The 19,853-nt window shown below is 43.5% G+C and overlaps 1 protein-coding gene across 11 annotated transcripts in view; it reads right to left on the bottom strand.

Annotated features, from left to right (window-relative positions):
* Positions 1 to 8,774: 8,774 nt before the first annotated feature.
* The window catches only part of LOC139391712 (engulfment and cell motility protein 1-like), a 195,343-nt gene continuing 184,264 nt past the window's right edge, over positions 8,775 to 19,853 (bottom strand). For 7 of the 11 annotated variants that reach the window (XM_071139199.1, XM_071139198.1, XM_071139196.1 and 4 more), the window contains 4 exons: positions 15,819 to 15,926; positions 14,970 to 15,052; positions 10,569 to 10,646; positions 8,775 to 10,372 (listed from right to left, as the gene is read on the bottom strand). In XM_071139199.1, coding sequence (XP_070995300.1) covers positions 10,172 to 10,372; positions 10,569 to 10,646; positions 14,970 to 15,052; positions 15,819 to 15,926 — 470 coding nt within the window. In that variant the 3' untranslated portion in view covers positions 8,775 to 10,171. The remainder of the gene's footprint in view (positions 10,373 to 10,568; positions 10,647 to 14,969; positions 15,053 to 15,818; positions 15,927 to 19,853) is intronic. The other 4 variants (XR_011629600.1, XR_011629603.1, XR_011629602.1 and 1 more) reach the window with 4 other exon arrangements.

Here is a 19,853-nt window from a genome sequence, read left to right on the forward strand (position 1 = left end):
TAAATTTACTCCCAGATATTTAATGGATGAGGAGGTCCAGGTGAAGTTATGCCTACTCTTCAGCTCTTCCTGTGGGGTATAATTATATACTAGGGCTTGGGTCTTGTGTACGTTAAGCACATACCCTGAATATGTTCCAAATGTTTGTAAAACATCCATCAATCTAGGTACACTTGAGCCTGGGTCTTTAAGGAATAACAGAACGTCATCAGCATACATGCATATCTTATGTTCACTGTCTCTTATTATTCCCTCTAAGGTTGGGTCCTGTCTTATTGCCTGTGCTAATGGTTCGAGGTACAAGGAGATGAGCGTGCGTGAAAGATTACAGCCTTGTCTTGCCCCTCGCTCTGGTCGGACATGAATACAGTGTTTTGATGCACTGTATCACTTCTCTGTTGAAACCAAATCTTTCCATAACTTGGAATAGGTAATCCCATCCCACTGAATCAAATGCTTTTTCTGCATCTAGGCTGATTTAATATTGCACTTGTCTTATTCTGAGTAATGTGGTCCATGACATGTAGTGTTCTCCTTATGTTGTCCTGTGTCTGCCTATTTTGTATGAAACCAGTTTAATCTCCATCAATCAATTCTGGGATTATGTTCTCCATTCTTTTGGCTATTATTGATGCATATTGTTTATAATATGTGTTAAGAATTGTGATAGGTCTATATGAACTGCATTCTTTCTTATCTTTACCCTCTTTTGGGATTACTGATATGATGGCCTCTCTCCATGACGGTGGGGGGGGAGACCCCCCTCCCTCAGAGTCCAGTTAATACAGGCCTTAAGTAGAGGTGTTAATTGTTCTCTGAAGGTCTTGAACCATTCTGAAGGGAAGCCATCAGTGCCTTAAGTAGAGGTGCTAATTGTTCTCTGAAGGTCTTGAACCATTCTGAAGGGAAGCCATCAGTGCCTTAAGTAGAGGTGCTAATTGTTCTCTGAAGGTCTTGAACCATTCTGAAGGGAAGCCATCAGTGCCTTAAGTAGAGGTGCTAATTGTTCTCTGAAGGTCTTGAACCATTCTGAAGGGAAGCCATCAGTGCCTTAAGTAGAGGTGCTAATTGTTCTCTGAAGGTCTTGAACCATTCTGAAGGGAAGCCATCAGTGCCTTAAGTAGAGGTGTTAGTTGTTCTCTGAAGGTCTTGAACCATTCTGGAGGGAAGCCATCAGGGCCTTAAGTAGAGGTGCTAATTGTTCTCTGAAGGTCTTGAACCATTCTGAAGGGAAGCCATCAGTGCCTTAAGTAGAGGTGCTAATTGTTCTCTGAAGGTCTTGAACCATTCTGAAGGGAAGCCATCAGGGCCTTAAGTAGAGGTGCTAATTGTTCTCTGAAGGTCTTGAACCATTCTGAAGGGAAGCCATCAGTGCCTTAAGTAGAGGTGTTAGTTGTTCTCTGAAGGTCTTGAACCATTCTGAAGGGAAGCCATCAGGGCCTTAAGTAGAGGTGCTAATTGTTCTCTGAAGGTCTTGAACCATTCTGAAGGGAAGCCATCAGTGCCTTAAGTAGAGGTGCTAATTGTTCTCTGAAGGTCTTGAACCATTCTGAAGGGAAGCCATCAGGGCCTTAAGTAGAGGTGCTAATTGTTCTCTGAAGGTCTTGAACCATTCTGAAGGGAAGCCATCAGGGCCTTAAGTAGAGGTGCTAATTGTTCTCTGAAGGTCTTGAACCATTCTGAAGGGAAGCCATCAGGGCCTGGAGACTTGCTGACTTTTTGTTGAGATATTGCTTTATTCATTTCTCTGGTGGATATTTCTAAAGTTAGTCTATCATTTTGCTCTGTCCCAATTGAGGGGAGATGAAGTGAGTTCAAAAAGTGCTCTATTGTCTGTGCATCTGCCTTCTCTGGTTGCTTGTACAGATTTGTGTAATACGATTCAAATGCATTCTGTATTTCATCTAATTTGCATGTGATCTTTTATGTTTTGGGGTCTTTTGTTTTGAAAATGGTATTCTGTGCTGGTTGTTTCCTGAGTCTCCATGCTAGTAATTTGGTTGCCTTTGAGCCTGCTTCATAATATCGTTGTTTCAGGAACCTGAGTTTCTCTACTTCTTCTGGTCAATTTCCTGTTTTACCTTTTGAATCTCTCGTAATATAAGAGCGTCTTTGTATTGACTATGAGATCATTCTAAGTTTCTTAGGGTTTCCTGTAATTTCAGCAGTTTCTGTGCTTTAATCTTTTTCTTGAGAGATAATGTGGCTATGATCTTCCCTATAATAACCGCCTTAGCTGCATCCCACAATATAGCAGGAGATACTTCCCGATTATCATTATTCTCCAGATAGATGTTCAATTCTGTCTTTATTGATTCCTTGAATGCTGGATCAATCAGCATGCTTGTATTAAGTATCCATATAGTATTTATTGGTTTGCTATCAAGGTGTAGAGTTAGGTAAACTCCATTATGATCTGATAAGTCGCTCTGCCCGATCCTACAATCCTTAAGCATGTGTCTATCTGCACTGTACATAAAAAAGTAGTCTAACCTGGAGTATTCAGTGTGGCGGGCTGAGTAAAAAGTATATTCCTTATCGGTCTTGTGGGTGTCACGCCATACATTGAGCAGTCCTAGATCCTGAAGTATCCTATTAATCTTTTTAGCAACTAAATTCATTTTCCTATTTTGGTTTGTGCTGTCCAATTTTAAATTTAGAATTGTGTTAAAGCCCCCTCCACAGATAAGAGTGCCAGTGGTTTCTGTGGCAATTAAATCAAACACCTGCCTGTAGAAGACCATGTCACTCCCTAGGGGTGCGTATACATCAAATAATGTAACTTCCTTGTTATCCAGTTTACATTTAACAAGTATAAATCTGCCCTCCTTGTCTTTTATTTCTGAAATAAACTCAAAATGAACTGAATTTGGGATCCAGAATGTAACTCCCCTTCTACCCATTTTGTAAGAAGAAAAAAAGTATTCCTATATCCCATTTTCTTGAGTTTCTCGTGTTCAGGTGTGGATAAGTGAGTTTCCTGCCAGAATAGTATGTCACCTCTCTCCTGTTTCATCTTTGCTATTACCTTACTTCTCTTGATGGCACTCCCCAGTCCGTTTACATCGAGACTCATGACCTTACTTCTCTTGATGTCACTCCCCAGTCTGTTTACATCGAGACTTATGACCTTACTTCTCTTGATGTCACTCCCCAGTCCGTTTACATTGAGACTGATGACCTTACTTCTCTTGATGGCACTCCCCAGTCCGTTTACATTGAGACTGATGACCTTACTTCTCTTGATGTCACTCCCCAGTCCGTTTACATTGAGACTTATGACCTTACTTCTCTTGATGTCACTCCCCAGTCCGTTTACATTGAGACTCATGACCTTACTTCTCTTGATGGCACTCCCCAGTCCGTTTACAGTGAGACTTATGACCTTACTTCTCTTGATGTCACTCCCCAGTCCGTTTACATTGAGACTTATGACCTTCTCTTGATGTCACTCCCCAGTCCGTTTACATTGAGACTTATGACCTTAAATTCCCCATGATGCATCAATATAAATAAAAAACCTGGGCACCATATCTGTCTGCTTATCATGAACCTAAAAAATCAAGAACGATAATAAAGTAAACCAAAGTGGGAAAAAACGTTGGTATTTGGACTCCCATGTCAGAGGACTGTCTCTTGCCTCTAGGGTTTGAGGGGATGAGCCTGTCCGCAGGAGGGGCCCCTCACTCAGATATGAAAATGCGTGAAGTAGTCACAAACAAGACCTGGTGGAACCAAAAATAATAAGGGCGCTTATTTTGTTGTTTATACACATCGGTTAATTACAAGTGAAAACTATATTGGTCATGCTTGCATATCATGAATCCTCCCCTTGATACGCCCTTCTGTTGCCCCGTTGTCAATGTGTCATTAATCCTTAGCTAATATATATGTTATTAACTTAGTGTGTTCGTAAAGAACACATGCTTTTGGCTACTCACCCTTGTTCAGCATTGGGGGAAAATAGGGGAGATATTTTACCTATTGCAATGTCAACCATAACAACCCAAAGTCTTAACAGCTCGTGGTAACTATTAATTCTGTTAAATCCGGTTCAGTGTCTTACATCTTCCCGTTGGAAATGCCTGAGTCTCTCTCAGATGTGAACGTCCTCTCACCGAGATGGTTTCGCTCTTTCTCCATGACCCTGCTTGTCGACAACGATCCATGGGAGAGCTTGCTCGAGTCTTTCCGCCAGTGATGTCGCCTTTCTCCTGGCGGTATACTCCACTGGGATACCCTTCGACTTCAGATCCTCAGCCGCCTCGTCTGCATGCTCGTATGTAACCAGGCCATTTTCCAGAAATACTCACATTTTTGCAGGGAATGATGTTTAGAAGCGAATACCCTTCTCTTTAAGTGCTTTCTTAATGGGGATGTATTCTTTCCTTCTTTTCAGTATCTCTCCCGCGTAGTCATGATCAAAGAACACTCGTTGGCCTTGGAAGTTAACAGGTTTTTTCCAGGTTGCATGTAAGACTTTCTCTTTGACTGAGACTTTTAGGAACCATACTACTATGGATCTTGGTGGGGCGCCGCTGGGGGGTTTTGAGGCCAGAGCTCAGTGTGCTCTCTCGATTCCCAGGTCAGTGTCGTCTTCAAGTATGCCCTTGAATAAGTTGGGCATATAGTCTTTTTCAGCGCCCTCTACTACGTTATAAAGTCTAATGTTGTTTCGACGTGAGAAACCTTCGAGTTCAGTCACTTTTGCCTGTAGTGCGTGTTGGCTTTTCAGTGACTGTTCAAGTATTTCCTTGACTGCGGAGTTCCATATGTCCGTTTCCCCAATGCGCCGTTCTGCGTCCCCCAATCTTGTAGATATGCTGTGAAGTTCTAATTTGTTTCCTTCCAGTTTCTGGTTAATGTCCTTCTTGAACTCATTTAGTTATTTTCTTACATCTTCTCGAAGTTCCTCTCGTAAGCCTGTGAGCGCCTCGCGCAATTCTTCCTTCATCACCTCACAAAATGAGGGTTATTTTGCTGCTGCTATCTTATTTGTGCTAGCATTAGCCATTTCGGGTTCATCGACGATTATATCTTCTGCTGTCTTGTTACGGGTTGTTGTTGTAGCTCCACGACCTTTTCCTATTTTACACTTTTCCATTTTGCGTAAGTTATTACAATGCTCAGAGTAAATACTTTAATTTAGGGGGGGAAATACCCAACCGATGTGCAGTACGAAAAACTAGGCAGCCATTTCCTAAGTTGTTGTTAGCCCAGGAAATCTCAAGTGTTATTACATACAGCCGAGAAGAATTATTGGATATGAAAGCGATGACAACTTACCAACATTATGACCAGGAATATGTCTTTCCCGAAGCGGATCCTTTGTTCGGACCTCCACCCTGGACATGGGATCTTATCCCAGAGGCCGACCCAAAACAACGCGGTTGCCGCAGGAGAGGCAGACGGAGCGGCCTACTGGTCAGACTCAGAAGGCGAGCACACCATCCATCGCTCCCGAGCATATTACTCGCCAATGTCCAATCTCAAGATAACAAGGTGGATGAAATTATGGCACAAGTTGCCTTCCAGAGAGACATCAGAGATTGTAACATTCTCTGTTTCAAGGAAACATGGCTCACTCGGGATACGTTATTAGAGTCTGTACAGGCACCCGGTTTCTTCATGCATCGGGCCGACAGAAACAAACATCTCTCTGGTAAGAAGAAGGGCGGGGAATGTATGACTTATGATTAACGACTCATGGTGTAATCACAACAACATACAGGAACTTAAGTCCTTTTGTTCACCTGACCGAGAATTACTTACAATCAGATGTTTGACCGCATTATCGTCCAAGATAATTCTCTTGGATTATAGTCACAGCCGTGTATATCCCCCCTCACAAGCAGATACCTCGTCGGCCCTGAAAGAACTTCACTAGACTCTATGTAAACTGGAAACCATACATCCTGAGGCTGAATTTATTGTAGCCAGGGATTTTAACAAAGCTAACCTGAGAACGAGACTTTCTAAATTCTATCAGCATATCGAATGCGCGACACGGGCTGCTAGCATTCTGGATCCTTGCTACTCTATCTTCTGCAATGTATACAAGGCCCTCCCCTGTCCTGCCTTCGGCAAATCTGACCATGACTCCATTTTGTTGCTCCCAGCCTATAGACAGAAACTAAAACAAAACAGGAAACGCCCGTGCTCAGGTCAATACAACGCTGGTCTGACCAATCGGATTCCACGCTTCAGGATTGCTTCAATCACGTGGACTGGGATATGTTCCGGATAGCCTCAGACAACAACATTGATTTATACGCTGACTCGGTGAGCGAGTTAATTAGCAAGTGCATCAGAGATGTCGTACCCACTGTGACTATTAAAACATCTCCTAACCAGAAACCTTGGATTGATGGCAGCATTCGCGCAAAACTGAAAGCGCGATCCACCGCTTTTAATCATGGCAAGGCGACTGGAAACATTACCAAATACAAACAGTGCAGCTATTCCCTCTGCAAGGCAATCAAACAAGCAAAGTGTCAGTATAGAGACAAAGTAGAGTCGCAATTCAACAGCTCAAAAACAAGACCTATGTGGCAGGGTCTACAGTCAATCACGGATTACAAAAAGAAATCCAGTTCCGTCGCGGACATCGACGTCATGCTCCCAGGCAATTCAAACAACTTCTTTCATCACTTTGAGGACAATAGAGTGCCACTGACACCAAAGCCTGTGGGCTCTCCTTCTCCATGGCCAACGTCAGTAAAACATTTAAACGTGTTAACCCTCGCAAGTCTGCCGGCCCAGACGACATCCCTAGCCGCGTCCTCAGAGCATGTGCAGACCAGCTGGCTGGTGTGTTTACGGACATATTCAATCAATCCCTATCCCAGTCTGTTGTCACCACATGCTTCACCCCAGGTGGTGAAGGTAGGTAACAACATCTCCACCCTGCTGATCCTCAACACTGGGGCCCCACAAGGGTGCGTTCTCAACCCTCTCCTGTACTCCCTGTTCACCCATGGCTGCGTGGCCATGCAAGCTTCCAATTCAATCATCAAGTTTGCAGACAACACTACAGTGGTAGGCTCGATTACCAACAACGACGAGACAGCCTACAGGGACGAGGTGAGGGCTCTGGAAGTGTGGTGTCAGGAAAATAACCTCTCACTCAATGTCAACAAAACCAAGGAGATGATCGTGGACTTCAGGAAACTGCAGAGGGAGCACCCCCCCATCCACATGACAGTAGTGGAGAAGGTGGAAAGTTAAGTTCCTCGGCGTACACATCACGGACAAACTGAAATGGTCCACCCACACAGACAGCGGGGTGAAGAAGGCACAACAGTGCCTCTTCAACCTCAGGAGGCTGAAGAAATTTGGCTTGTCACCCAAAACACTCACAAACTTTTACAGATGCACAATCGAGAGCATTCTGTCGGGCTGTATCACCGCCTGGTACGGCAACTTCACCACCCTCAACCGCAAGGCTCTCCAGACGGTAGTGCGGTCTGCACAACACATCACCGTGGGCAAACTACCTGCCCCCCAGGACACCTACAACACCCGATGTCACAGGAAAGCCAAAAAGATCATCAAGGACAACAACCACCCGAGCCACTGCCTGTTTACCCCGCTATCATCCAGAAGGCGAGGTCAGTACAGGTGCATCAAAGCAGGGACTGAGAGACTGAAAAACAGTTTCTATCTCAAGGCCATCAGACTGTTAAACAGCCATCACTAACATAGAGAGACTGCTGTCAACATACAGACTCAAATCTCTGAACACTAATAAATTGACTTATCACTATTCACCTTAAATAACACCACTTTAATAATGTTTACGTATCCTACATTACTCATCTCATATGTATATACTGCTCTATACCATCTACTGCATCTTGCCTATGCCGTTTGGCCATGCATGGCTCATCCAGATATATATATACATGCACATATTCTTATTCTTCCCTTACATTTGTGTGTATAAGGTAGTCGTTGTGAATTTGTTAGATTACTTGTTAGATATTACTGCATTGTCAGAAGTAGAAGTACAAGCATTTCGCTACACTCGCATTAACATGTGTATGTGACCAATAATTTGATTTGATCGATAGCGAGTGAGACAGAGAAAAAACAAGAGAATGAGAGAGAATGAGGGAGGAGGGCACAGGAGGAAGAGGTGGGAGGGAGGAGGGCACTTTGTCCCTCTTTTATCCACATATTACCAGATGCACATCAGAGCCATCAGCCACTGTGACTAATCCACTTAACAGCCCAACAGGCCTGATCAGGCCAGCACCACAGTACAGGGACAAATGGAGTGTATTCCAGGGTGACCTGCTGCTTAAATATAAACTCTGTGTGTGCGTGTGTGTGTGTGTGTGTGTGTGTGTGTGTGTGTGTGTGTGTATATGTGTGTGTTTGTGTGTTTTGTGTGTGTGAGAGAGAGAGAGAGAGAGAGAGAGAGATGTTGAATGTTGACACAAATACTAAACTACATGAAAATGACCAGGGAAATCATCTTCCATTAAATTAACAAATGAACAGTCTTCCCTCAGGAGTCTATGGACAGAATGGAACATTGTCCAGACAGACTCCATTGGGTCGAGCCACAGAGTGGTAAATGGCCTGAGATTCCCCCACGGAGGAGCATATTTACAGTCCCAGTCATGTGAAATTCATAGATTAGGGCCTAATTAATTTATTTCATTTGACTGATTTCCTCATATGAAGTGTAACTCAGTAAAATCTTAGAAATGGTTGCACGTTGTGTTTATATTTTTGTTCAGTGTAGATAAAGACATGGACAATGCAACAAGAGGTCAGTTTCCTTAAATCTTTAATGTAAACAGCAGGTTGAGGGGCTTTCAGACCTAGAGACAAACATCTGAAGGTATTAAATATGGAAAATAATAAATCATATTAAAAATGTTGACTCATGATTCGCTTTTAAATTACATTTCCATGAACCTCTAAATTGACGGCCACATAGTTCTTGAAAACAAACAGAGAACAACTTCCCTTTACTAAAAACGCAAACGTCCCCCATACTGACTACTTGGCAGCATCACAAATATCACTAAATTACACCATCAGCTTAACAAAGTTTTTTTTTGTTGCTCAATATTGCTTCGAAATGTTTACAGCAGTCGTAATCGAGCCTGATTGAACGGTATCAAATCGGAGGAAAGAGATGTGTATGTCTGAGCAAGCATATATTACAGTTATGTTTGTTTGGGTATACAGCATGGTCAAAGCAGCCGTGATATAGGATAGAAGACTTCAGGAACTTCAGAGGCAGTTTCCCGTATTGTATAACAGTGTCAGGTTTTAGAATGACACACGTATTGTAACAGTCTACACAGGATGTGAAGTATGCAGAAAGATACCTGGGAGAAAAGTGTTAATACACACTTCAACATCTTAAATACACTTGATCCTTTCTTCCTCTCAGAGACATTAGCTGCCACATAAGTGTGAATGGGGGACCGAGCCTGCTTCTGAAATGGCACCCTATTCCCTATATAGTGCGCTACTTTATTCCCTATATAGTGCACTAAAAGTAGCGCACTATATAAGGAATAGGGTGCCATTTTGAACACACACAGAACGTTGGAGAACTAAAGACTAACGTCCTCAGCACTTCTTTATATTTTTATAAAACGCCACACCTCTCATCCAACAGTCTGTAGAAAATCAACAAAACGAAAAAGGACAACCAAGCGATAATCAAAGAGAGTTTCTACAACAAATCCCAAGCAAATGGCAAATTCTTCAGTGAAGGAGGAGTGAAGAGTGAGCAGGGTTGAGGTGAGAAGAACACTGTGAAGACATCTTGGAGAGTGATGACCAAACAACAACGCTTAGAGAATGTTGAGAATGTTAGAACATCTCTGGTTTAGGACCCAAAGGACCCATATGGATGCTTCCTGGTTTGGTCTCCATGGTGACGTCATGATTCAGTCAGTGGGCCACCTAGTGTCGCAAAGAGTCATTAAGCGCCGCAAACGTATTAAATCGCACCCTTTAATTCAAAAAGAAAGTTTAGCAAGTATAGCAAGAAGGATGGAAACTAGTTCAATAGAATCCTTTTTCTGTCACTCATAATTTTCATCGTCATTAGTTTATTTTTCTTTTTTCCAGTTGCCGTTTTAGGAAAGAGAGAGTTGGTAGGTCCAGTACAGTAGCTAGGGGATTTTGATCGGTTGGTTAGTTAGTTGCAGTCATAAACAAAGTCATAGTTGCTAGGCTCCTTGGGAATTGGGGGAGGGGCCTCTGGAATCTGGATGTTCTCCAGATCGAGGAGGCGGAGCTTCATCTCCATGGAGAGTAGGGTATCCATGTCTGACTTGGTGAAGTCACTGGTCATCTCCTTTCCCAGGAGGGCGTTCAGACCGTCCGTCCACACACAGTACTGAGGAGAGACAGGAGAGGATGAGTACACACACACACAGACACACAGACAGAGACACACACAACCGTACATCAGTGTATTAACATTAAGTGTTCCACGTTGTGCTGTAGAATGGACAACCTCCATTGACTTCCTCTCAGTCCATCTCTGAATCCTGTTATTGGCTGGGTGACTGTGCCAACTGCTTAGTGCTTACCTCATGCTTGTCCGGAGCGATGAAGTTTAAATATTCGTCTGACTCGTAGAGGACGGAGAAGGCCAGCTCCAGAACCTCCTGTAGCGAGAGGGGGAGAGAGAGACAGGGAGGGAGGGGAGAATGTGGGAGTGACAGAGTGATAGAGGGAGATAAGGAGGGAGAGAGAGCGGGGAGAAAGAGAGGAGGGGAAGGGAGAGAAGGAGAGGAGAGAGAGACAGAAGGAGGGAGTTCAAATGTAGCACTGTCACTAACATGCTAATGAGCTCCTCACCACTCCAGTGTGTGCATCCCTCCCACTGTGCCTCTATAACACGTTCTCTCCCCAGCCACTCCAACATCAGATGGTTTGGCTGTCATGCTGGGTGCCAGGGGACAGGGGACGGGACACACCGAGCAAGGGGACAGCTAGGGGACAAATTGGGATGCAAAGGCACTTTGAGACGGTTATCCAACACAGGAGAAAAGTTGCCCCTAGAGTCTAACTTAATCCTTAGAGAGAAAACACACAAAAGCTGACTTTGGATCAGATTATTGTGTTCTCCACACTGGTCAGAAGTACACAGGGGGATGCAAACAATGAGTCAGATGGGGAATGCATAGGGACACCTGAGAGAGTTCCACACAGAGAACACTGAAGGAGAGCTGATGTCTCATTTGTTCAAATCTGTTAAGGCTCCTTTGAAACAGATGTCTCTCGCTTGTCATCAAATGCCGCAGAACTAATTATAAATTCTGTAGCATATGGCACGCAACCACATAGATGGTGGAAGCGCATTGATCCAGAGCACCTACTGTATGTGTGTCCTAGTACTATGGGACATGTTGTATTTGATTCAACACAATAGGTCAATCCAATAGGCCTGACAAACAGATATCTCTGAACTGTACCCTGGTTCTCCGTCTCCCAGACCCAGTATACTGTAGAGTGATTCCACGTCCCAAATGGCACCCTGTATAGTGCACTTTTTTGACCACAACCCTATTACCTATATAGTACACTTTTGACCAAGGCCCATAGGGAATAGGGTGCCATTAGAGACGAATCCTAGGTCTATGGCTGCGCTGCCCGTGACCACAGAGGTTACTTTTTGTGTCTTACAGCTTGACTAATGAATGTTGCTCCGCTCGTGTTCTCATTCAAACAGCCCAAACAAGGTCGAGTCATCCAGCCATCCAGCCAGCCATCAAGCCAGCCATCAAGCCAGCCAGCCATCCAGCCATCCATCCAGCCATCCATCCAGCCATCCATCCAGCCATTTATCCATCCATCCAGCCATCCAACCAGCCAGCCAGCCATCCAGTCATCCATCCAGTCATCCATCCAGCCAGCCAGCCAGCCAGCCAGCCAGCCAGCCCACAGACCTGTAGGCCCATTCTTTCAGACACCAGATTTATGGACAGAGTAATAAAGGTCCAGGCGAGAGAGGAGCGGTGCTCCTTTGTCTTCAAGGCTATATTTATAGGACCTAATCTGTCAGTGTCAGCAGAATGTATTGGTTTCTAGTCACTACTGAGACAGGACCTGCGGAGGCTGGGGCTTTCGTACCAGCAGACAGGCTGGCAGGACTGAACACAGCTATTTCACCTTGGTTAAGATGTCTATACATAGAAGATAGAGGGATTTGGGTTTAACTTGGCTGGCATGTCAACATCTACTTTGATAGTGGGTTGATATACCTTGATATTGAGTTGGCTATCATGTTATCATATAAGGCACAGGTACACTGACATATTTTTATTTATTTAATTTAACTAGGCAAATCAGTTAAGAACAAATTCTGATTTACAATGACGGCCTAAGCCGACCAAACCCTCCCCTAACCCGGGCGATGCTGGTCCAATGGGACTCCCGATCATGGCCGGTTGTGATACAGCCCGGGATCGAAGCCGGGTCTGTAGTGACGCCTCTAGCACTGCGATACAGTGCCTTAGACCGCTGTGCCACTCAGGAGCCCTCTACTGTACTGTTATATAAGGCACAGACACACAGACATGCAGTGCCTTAGACCGCTGTGCCACTCAGGAGCCCTCTACTGTACTGTTATATAAGGCACAGACACACAGACATGCAGTGCCTTAGACAGCTGTGCCACTCAGGAGCCCTGTACTGTACTGTTATATAAGGCACAGACACACAGACATGCAGTGCCTTAGACCGCTGTGCCACTCAGGAGCCCTCTACTGTACTGTTATATAAGGCACAGACACACAGACATGCAGTGCCTTAGACCGCTGTGCCACTCAGGAGCCCTCTACTGTACTGTTATATAAGGCACAAACACACAGACATGCAGTGCCTTAGACCGCTGTGCCACTCAGGAGCCCTCTACTGTACTGTTATATAAGGCACAGACACACAGACACACAGACATGCAGTGCCTTAGACCGCTGTGCCACTCAATAGCCCTCTACTGTACTGTTATATAAGGCACAGACACACAGACATGCAGTGCCTTAGACCGCTGTGCCACTCAGGAGCCCTCTACTGTACTGTTATATAAGGCACAGACACACAGTGCCATGAAAAATGATTTGCCCTCTTTCTGATTGTCTCTATTTTTTGCATATTTTTGATACTGAATGTTATCAGATCCTCAAACAAAACCTAATATTAGATAAAGGGAACCATAGTTTTTAAATAACAAAAAAATATATACTTTATTTATTTATTTAATTAACCACGTTATGCAACACCCAATTCCCCTGTGTGAAAAAGTAATTGCACTCAATAGCTGGTTGTGCCACCTTAAGCTGCAATGACTGCAACCAAATGCTTCCTGTAGTTGTTGATCTCACATCGCTGTGGAGGAATTTCAGCCCACTCTTGCATGCAGAACTGCTTTAACTCAGTGAAATTTGTTTCAAATCCTGCCACAACATCTCAATTGGGATTAGGTCTAGACTTTGACTATGCCATTCCAAAACTTCAAATTTGTTGCTTTTTAACCATTTCATGTAGACTTAATTGTGTGTTTTGGATCATTGTCTTTCTGCATGACCCAGCTGCACAGAGTGGGCTGAAATTCCTCCACAGTGACGTGAGAGACTGATCAACAACTTCAGGAAGCATTTGGTTGCAGTCATTGCAGCTAAAGGTGGCACAACCAGCTATTGAGTGCAATTACTTTTTCACACAGGGGAATTGGGTGTTGCATAACTGTGTTTATGATAAAAAATGAAATAAGTATGTAATTGTTGTGTTATTTGTTCCCTCAGGTTCCCTTTCTCTAATATTAGGTTTTGGTTGAAGATCTGATAACATTCAGTTTCAAAAATATGCAAAAGTAGAGACAATTAGAAAGGGGGCAAATACATATTATATAAGGCACACAGACACAGACAGATAATGTGATATGAGACACACAGACACAGACAGATAATGTGATATGAGACACACAGACACAGACAGATAATGTGATATGAGACACATAGACACAGACAGATAATGTGATATGAGACACACAGACACACAGACAGATAATGTGATATGAGACACACAGACACAGACACAGACAGATAATGTGATATGAGACACACAGACACAGACAGATGTGATATGAGACACACAGACACAGACTGATAATGTGATATGAGACACACAGACACAGACAGATAATGTGATATGAGACACACAGACACAGACAGATAATGTGATATGAGACACACAGACACAGACATAGACAGAATGTGATATGAGACACACAGACACAGACAGATAATGTGATATGAGACACACAGACACAGACACAGACAGATACTGTGATATAAGACACAGCAACACAGACAGATAATGTGATATAAGACACAGAAACACAGACAGATACTGTGATAAAAGACACAGAAACATAGACAGATACTGTGATATAAGACACAGAAACACAGACAGATACTGTGATATAAGACACAGCAACACAGACAGATACTGTTATATAAGACACAGAAAGATACTGTGATATAAGACACAGAAACACAGCCAGATACTGTGATATAAGACACAGAAATACAGACAGATACTGTGATATAAGACACAGAAATACAGACAGATACTGTGATATAAGACACAGAAACACAGATAGATACTGTGATATAAGACACATAAACACAGACAGATACTGTGATATAAGACACAGACAGATACTGTGATATAAGACACAGACAGATACTGTGATATAAGACACAGACAGATACTGTGATATAAGACACAGAAACACAGACAGATACTGTGATATAAGACACAGAAACACAGACAGATACTGTGATATAAGACACAGAAACACAGACAGATACTGTGATATAAGACACAGAAACTCAGATAGATACTGTGATATAAGACACAGAAACACAGACAGATACTGTGATATAAGACACAGAAACACAGACAGATACTGTACACACACTCACCTTGTTCTGCTTCAGAGCTCCCTTCTCCTTCATGTGAGGACAGTCCTTACCAGTGACCACCGCTTTGATATCGGCCACAGGCACTACGGGAGGAGGAAGAGAGGAACGTCAACATCAAGAATAACGTCCTCTCATAATCACCCGTTAGATTTAGTGTCAACTGCTATTCTGTTGACATGCTAGGTTAACTACTAACAACGTCAGTAACAACCATCTTCATCAGGCACCCTGGCACTAAACTATTGTTTTGCAAGTTGCACTTAGCTAAAAAAAAAAAAAAGAAAAAAAGAAAACTGACAGTAAGTTTGTTTTTAATTTTAAATGTATTTAACCTTTATTTAACCAGGTAGGCCAGTTGAGAACAAGTTCTCATTTACAACTGTGACCTGGCCGAGATAAAGCAAAGCAGTGCGACAGAAACAACAACACAGAGTTAAACATGGAATAAACAAACATACAGTCAATAACACAATAGAAGAAAAAAAAAGCCTATATACAGTGTGCGCAAATGGCGTGAGGAGGTAAGGCAATAAATAGGCCATAGTAGCGAAGTAATTACAATTTAGAAAATGAACACTGGAGTGACAGATGTGCAGATGATGATGTGCAAGTAGAAATACTGGTGTGCAAAAGAGCAGAAAAGTAAATAAAAACAATATGGGGATGAGGTAGGTAGATTGGATGGGCTATTTATAGATGGGCTATGTACAGCTGCAGCGATCGGTTAGCTGCTCAGACAGCTGATGTTTAAAGTTAGTGAGGTTAATATAAGTCTCCAACTTCAGCGATTTTTGCAATTCGTTCCAGTCATTGACCCAGAGCAGTACTTGTGTTGCTCACATTACTCACATTTTTCCTGTAGAAGGTCATGGGACACCTCTCCCTGAGGGCTCTCCTCCAGATCTCCATAGTGCAGGACTTTATGGTTCGGAGACAGTCGACAGTACCAGAACTTATCTATAGAGAGAGAGCGAGAGCGAGAGCGAGAGCGAGAGAGAGAGAGAAAAAGGACCAGCATAAAGACCAACAAACCTGGTGAAACAGACACTAATACACCTGGATTGTGTATGTACTGTATAGACCAGAACCACCCAAAGCATATTTACGCTACTTTCTAAAGGCAGCAACACCAAACACAACAACCCTAACACTATCCCATATGGACAGTCAGACACAGACAGTTAGTGGCACCTGATTCATGATATACTTTATTGTCCTAGAAGGGAAATTTGTGTGATACTGCTTCCACATAAATACACAAACACATAGAATCACAGAACAACAGCCTACCATACACCCCCCTCCCAGCCAGGCCAGACTGTGACCAGGTGGCAATTCCACATGAAGCCCTACAGGCCTGGCACCAGTCCGTCTCCCTCCGTCTCCCCTGCTGTTTAGCAGTTTTATTGACAGGGGGACAAAATAATGTTCAGCCTGCATCTAGGCACCCTATAGCACCTTCCCAATGGCATCATCTGGAACTGTGTTCAGTGCTGTGTGGGGCTGATTGGACCTTTCTGGTCTGTCTGATGATGGTCTCCTGGAAAATGTTTTCACTGTGTACCACTATGGGGCTGTGGAATGTGATGTTCCCATGGGCTGTGGTGTGTGATGTTCTCATGTAGAGGTAAACCGATTAATCGGAATGGCCGATTAATTAGGGCCGATTTCAAGTTTTCATAACAATTGGAAATCTGTATTTTTGGAAACTGATTTTGCAGTTGTTTTTTTTAGACCTTTATTTAACGAGGCAAGTCAGTTAAGAACAAATTCTTATTTTCAATGACGGCCTAGGAATGGTGGGTTAACTGCCTTGTTCAGGGGCAGAAAGACAGATTTTTACCTTGTCAGCTCGGGGATTCAATCTTGCAACCTTACGGTTAACTAGTCCAACGCTCTAACCACCTGTCTCTCATTGCACTCCACGAGGAGCCTGCCTGTTACGCGAATGCAGTAAGAAGCCAAGGTAAGTTGCTAGTTAGCATTAAACTTATCTTATAAAAAACAATCAATCAACCAATCATAATCACTAGTTAACTACTCATGGTTGATGATATTACTAGTTTATCTAGCGTGTCCTGCGTTGCATATAATCGATGTGCATTCGCAAAAAAGGACTGTCGTTGCTCCAACGTGTATCTAACCATAAACACCAATGCCTTTCTTAAAATCAATACACAGAAGTATATATTTTTAAACCTGCATATTTAGCTAAAATATATCCAGGTTAGCAGGCAATATTAACCAGGTGAAATTGTATCACTTCTCTTGCGTTCATTGCACGCAGAGTCAGGGTATGTGCAACAGTTTGGGCAGCCTGGCTCATTGCGAACTAATTTGCCAGAATTTCACGTAATTATGACATAACATTGAAGGTTGTGCAATGTAACAGGAATATTTAGATTTAGGGATGCCACCCATTAGATAAAATATGGAACGGTTCCGTATTTCACTGAAAGAATAAACTTTTTGTTTTCAAAATTATATGTCATTAATATATGGTCAAATCCGGAAACTAAGGCTCGTATTTCTGTGTGTTATTATGTTATAATTAAGTCTATGATTTGATAGAGCAGTCTGACTTAGCGATAGTAGGCACCAGTCTGACTGAGCGGTGGTAGGCAGCAGTCTGACTGAGCGGTGGTAGGCAGCAGTCTGACTGAGCGGTGGTAGGCAGCAGCAGGCTCGTATTTCTGTATGTTATTATGTTATAACTAAGTCTATGATTTGATAGAGCAGTCTGACTGAGCGATGGTAGGCAGCAGCAGGCTCGTATTTCTGTAGGTTATTATGTTATAACTAAGTCTATGATTTGATAGAGCAGTCTGACTGAGTGATGGTAGGCAGCAGTCTGACTGAGCGGTGGTAGGCACCAGTCTGACTGAGCGGTGGTAGGCAGCAGTCTGACTGAGTGATGGTAGGCAGCAGTCTGACTGAGTGATGGTAGGCAGCAGCAGGCTCGTATTTCTGTGTGTTATTATGTTATAATTAAGTCTATGATTTGATAGAGCAGTCTGACTGAGCGATAGTAGGCAGCAGCAGGTTCGTAAGCATTCATTCAAAAAGCACTTTAGTGTGTTTTGCCAGCAGCTCTTCGTTGTGCTCCAAGCATTGTGCTGTTTATGACTTCAAGCCTATCAACTCTCGAGATTAGGCTGGTGTAACCGATGTGAAATGGCTAGCTAGTTAGCGGGGTGCGCGCTAATAGCGTTTCAAACGTCACTCGCTCTGAGACTTGGAGTGGTTGTTCCCCTTGCTCTGCATGGATAACGCTGCTTCGAGGGTGGCTGTTGTCGATGTGTTCCTGGTTCGAGCCCAGGTAGGGGCGAGGAGAGGGACGGAAGCTATACTGTTACACTGGCAATACTAAAGTGCCTATAAGAACATCCAATAGTCAAAGGTCTATGAAATACAAATCATATAGAGAGAAATAGTCCTATAATTCCTATAATAACTACAACCTAAAACTTCTTACCTGGGAATATTGAAGACTCATGTTAAAAGGAACCACCAGCTTTCATATGTTCTCATGTTCTGAGCAAGGAACTTAAACGTTAGCTTTTTTACATGGCACATATTGCACTTTTACTTTCTTCTCCAACACTTTGTTTTTGCATTATTTAAACCAAATTGAACATGTTTCATTATTTATTTGAGGCTAAATTGATTTTATTGATGTATTATGTTAAGTTCAAATAAGTGTTCATTCAGTATTGTTGTAATTGTCATTATTACAAATACATTTTAAATCATCGGCAGATTAATCGGTATCGGCTTTTTTGGGGGGGGGGGGGGTCCTCCAATAATCGGTATCGGCGTTGAAAAATCGGCCGACCTCTATTCTCATGGGCTGTGGTGTGTGATGTTTTCATGTGTCGGAGGTGGCTAGCGTGACTGATAGCACCCGGCACCGGGGTGCTATTGCCCGCTGGGCAGTTGGGGCCGGCTGGCACACAGGCTGGCATGCCTGGGCACTGTGGACAGGCCTCCTGTAGAGCAAGGCCTGGCACTTTATTCTCTACCCATTATGCATGTCCCTGGAAGAGCAGAACTAGGCTGGGGACCAGGGAGGGTTGGTTGGCGCTCGCATGGACAACACAGTCCAAATCCTAATTGCTGAGAATAGACATTTGGCAGCAGGGAGGCTGGCGCTGGTCTGTGGGGAGTGGCTGTGTCGTGCCTAGTGTAGTGGTGGTGTGAGACGACTGACTGCTTAGGGAGCAGAGAGAGAAGAGCGAGAGAGCAAGAGAGAGAGGAGAGAGAAAAGAGAGGTAAAGAGAGGTAGAGAGAGGTAGATAGAGAAAGGGAGGTAGAGAGGTAAAGAGAGGAGAGGGAAAGAGGTAGAGAGAGAAAGAGAGAGATAGGTAGAGAAAGAGAGAGAGAGGTAGAGAGAGAAAGAGGTAGAGAGAGAAAGAGGTAGAGAGGTAAAGAGAGGTAGGGAGAGAGAGAGAGAGAGAGAGAGAGAAAGAAAGAGAGAGGTAAAGAGAGAGGTAGAGAGAGAGAAAGCGAGAGAGAGAGGATAGAGAAAGAGTAGAGAGAGCGAGAGAGAGAGCAAGAGAGAGAGCGAGGGACAAGAGAGAAAGAGAACGAGGGGCGAGAGAGAGGAGAGAGCGAGAAAGAAAGAGGAGAGAGAGAGAGAGAGAGAGCGAGAGGATTTAGACTGGAGATATCTAGGCTGGAGATATCTAGGCTGGAGATATCTCGACTGGAGATATCTCGACTGGAGATATCTCGACTGGAGATATCTAGACTGGAGATATCTCGACTGGAGATATCTCGACTGGAGACATCTAGACTGGAGACATCTAGACTGGAGACATCTAGACTGGAGATATCTAGGCTGGAGATATCTAGGCTGGAGATATCTAGGCTGGAGATATCTAG

The sequence above is a fragment of the Oncorhynchus clarkii genome, chromosome 32 (assembly GCF_045791955.1).
Source record: "Oncorhynchus clarkii lewisi isolate Uvic-CL-2024 chromosome 32, UVic_Ocla_1.0, whole genome shotgun sequence".
In the NCBI taxonomy this organism is placed as follows: Eukaryota; Metazoa; Chordata; class Actinopteri; order Salmoniformes; family Salmonidae; genus Oncorhynchus; species Oncorhynchus clarkii.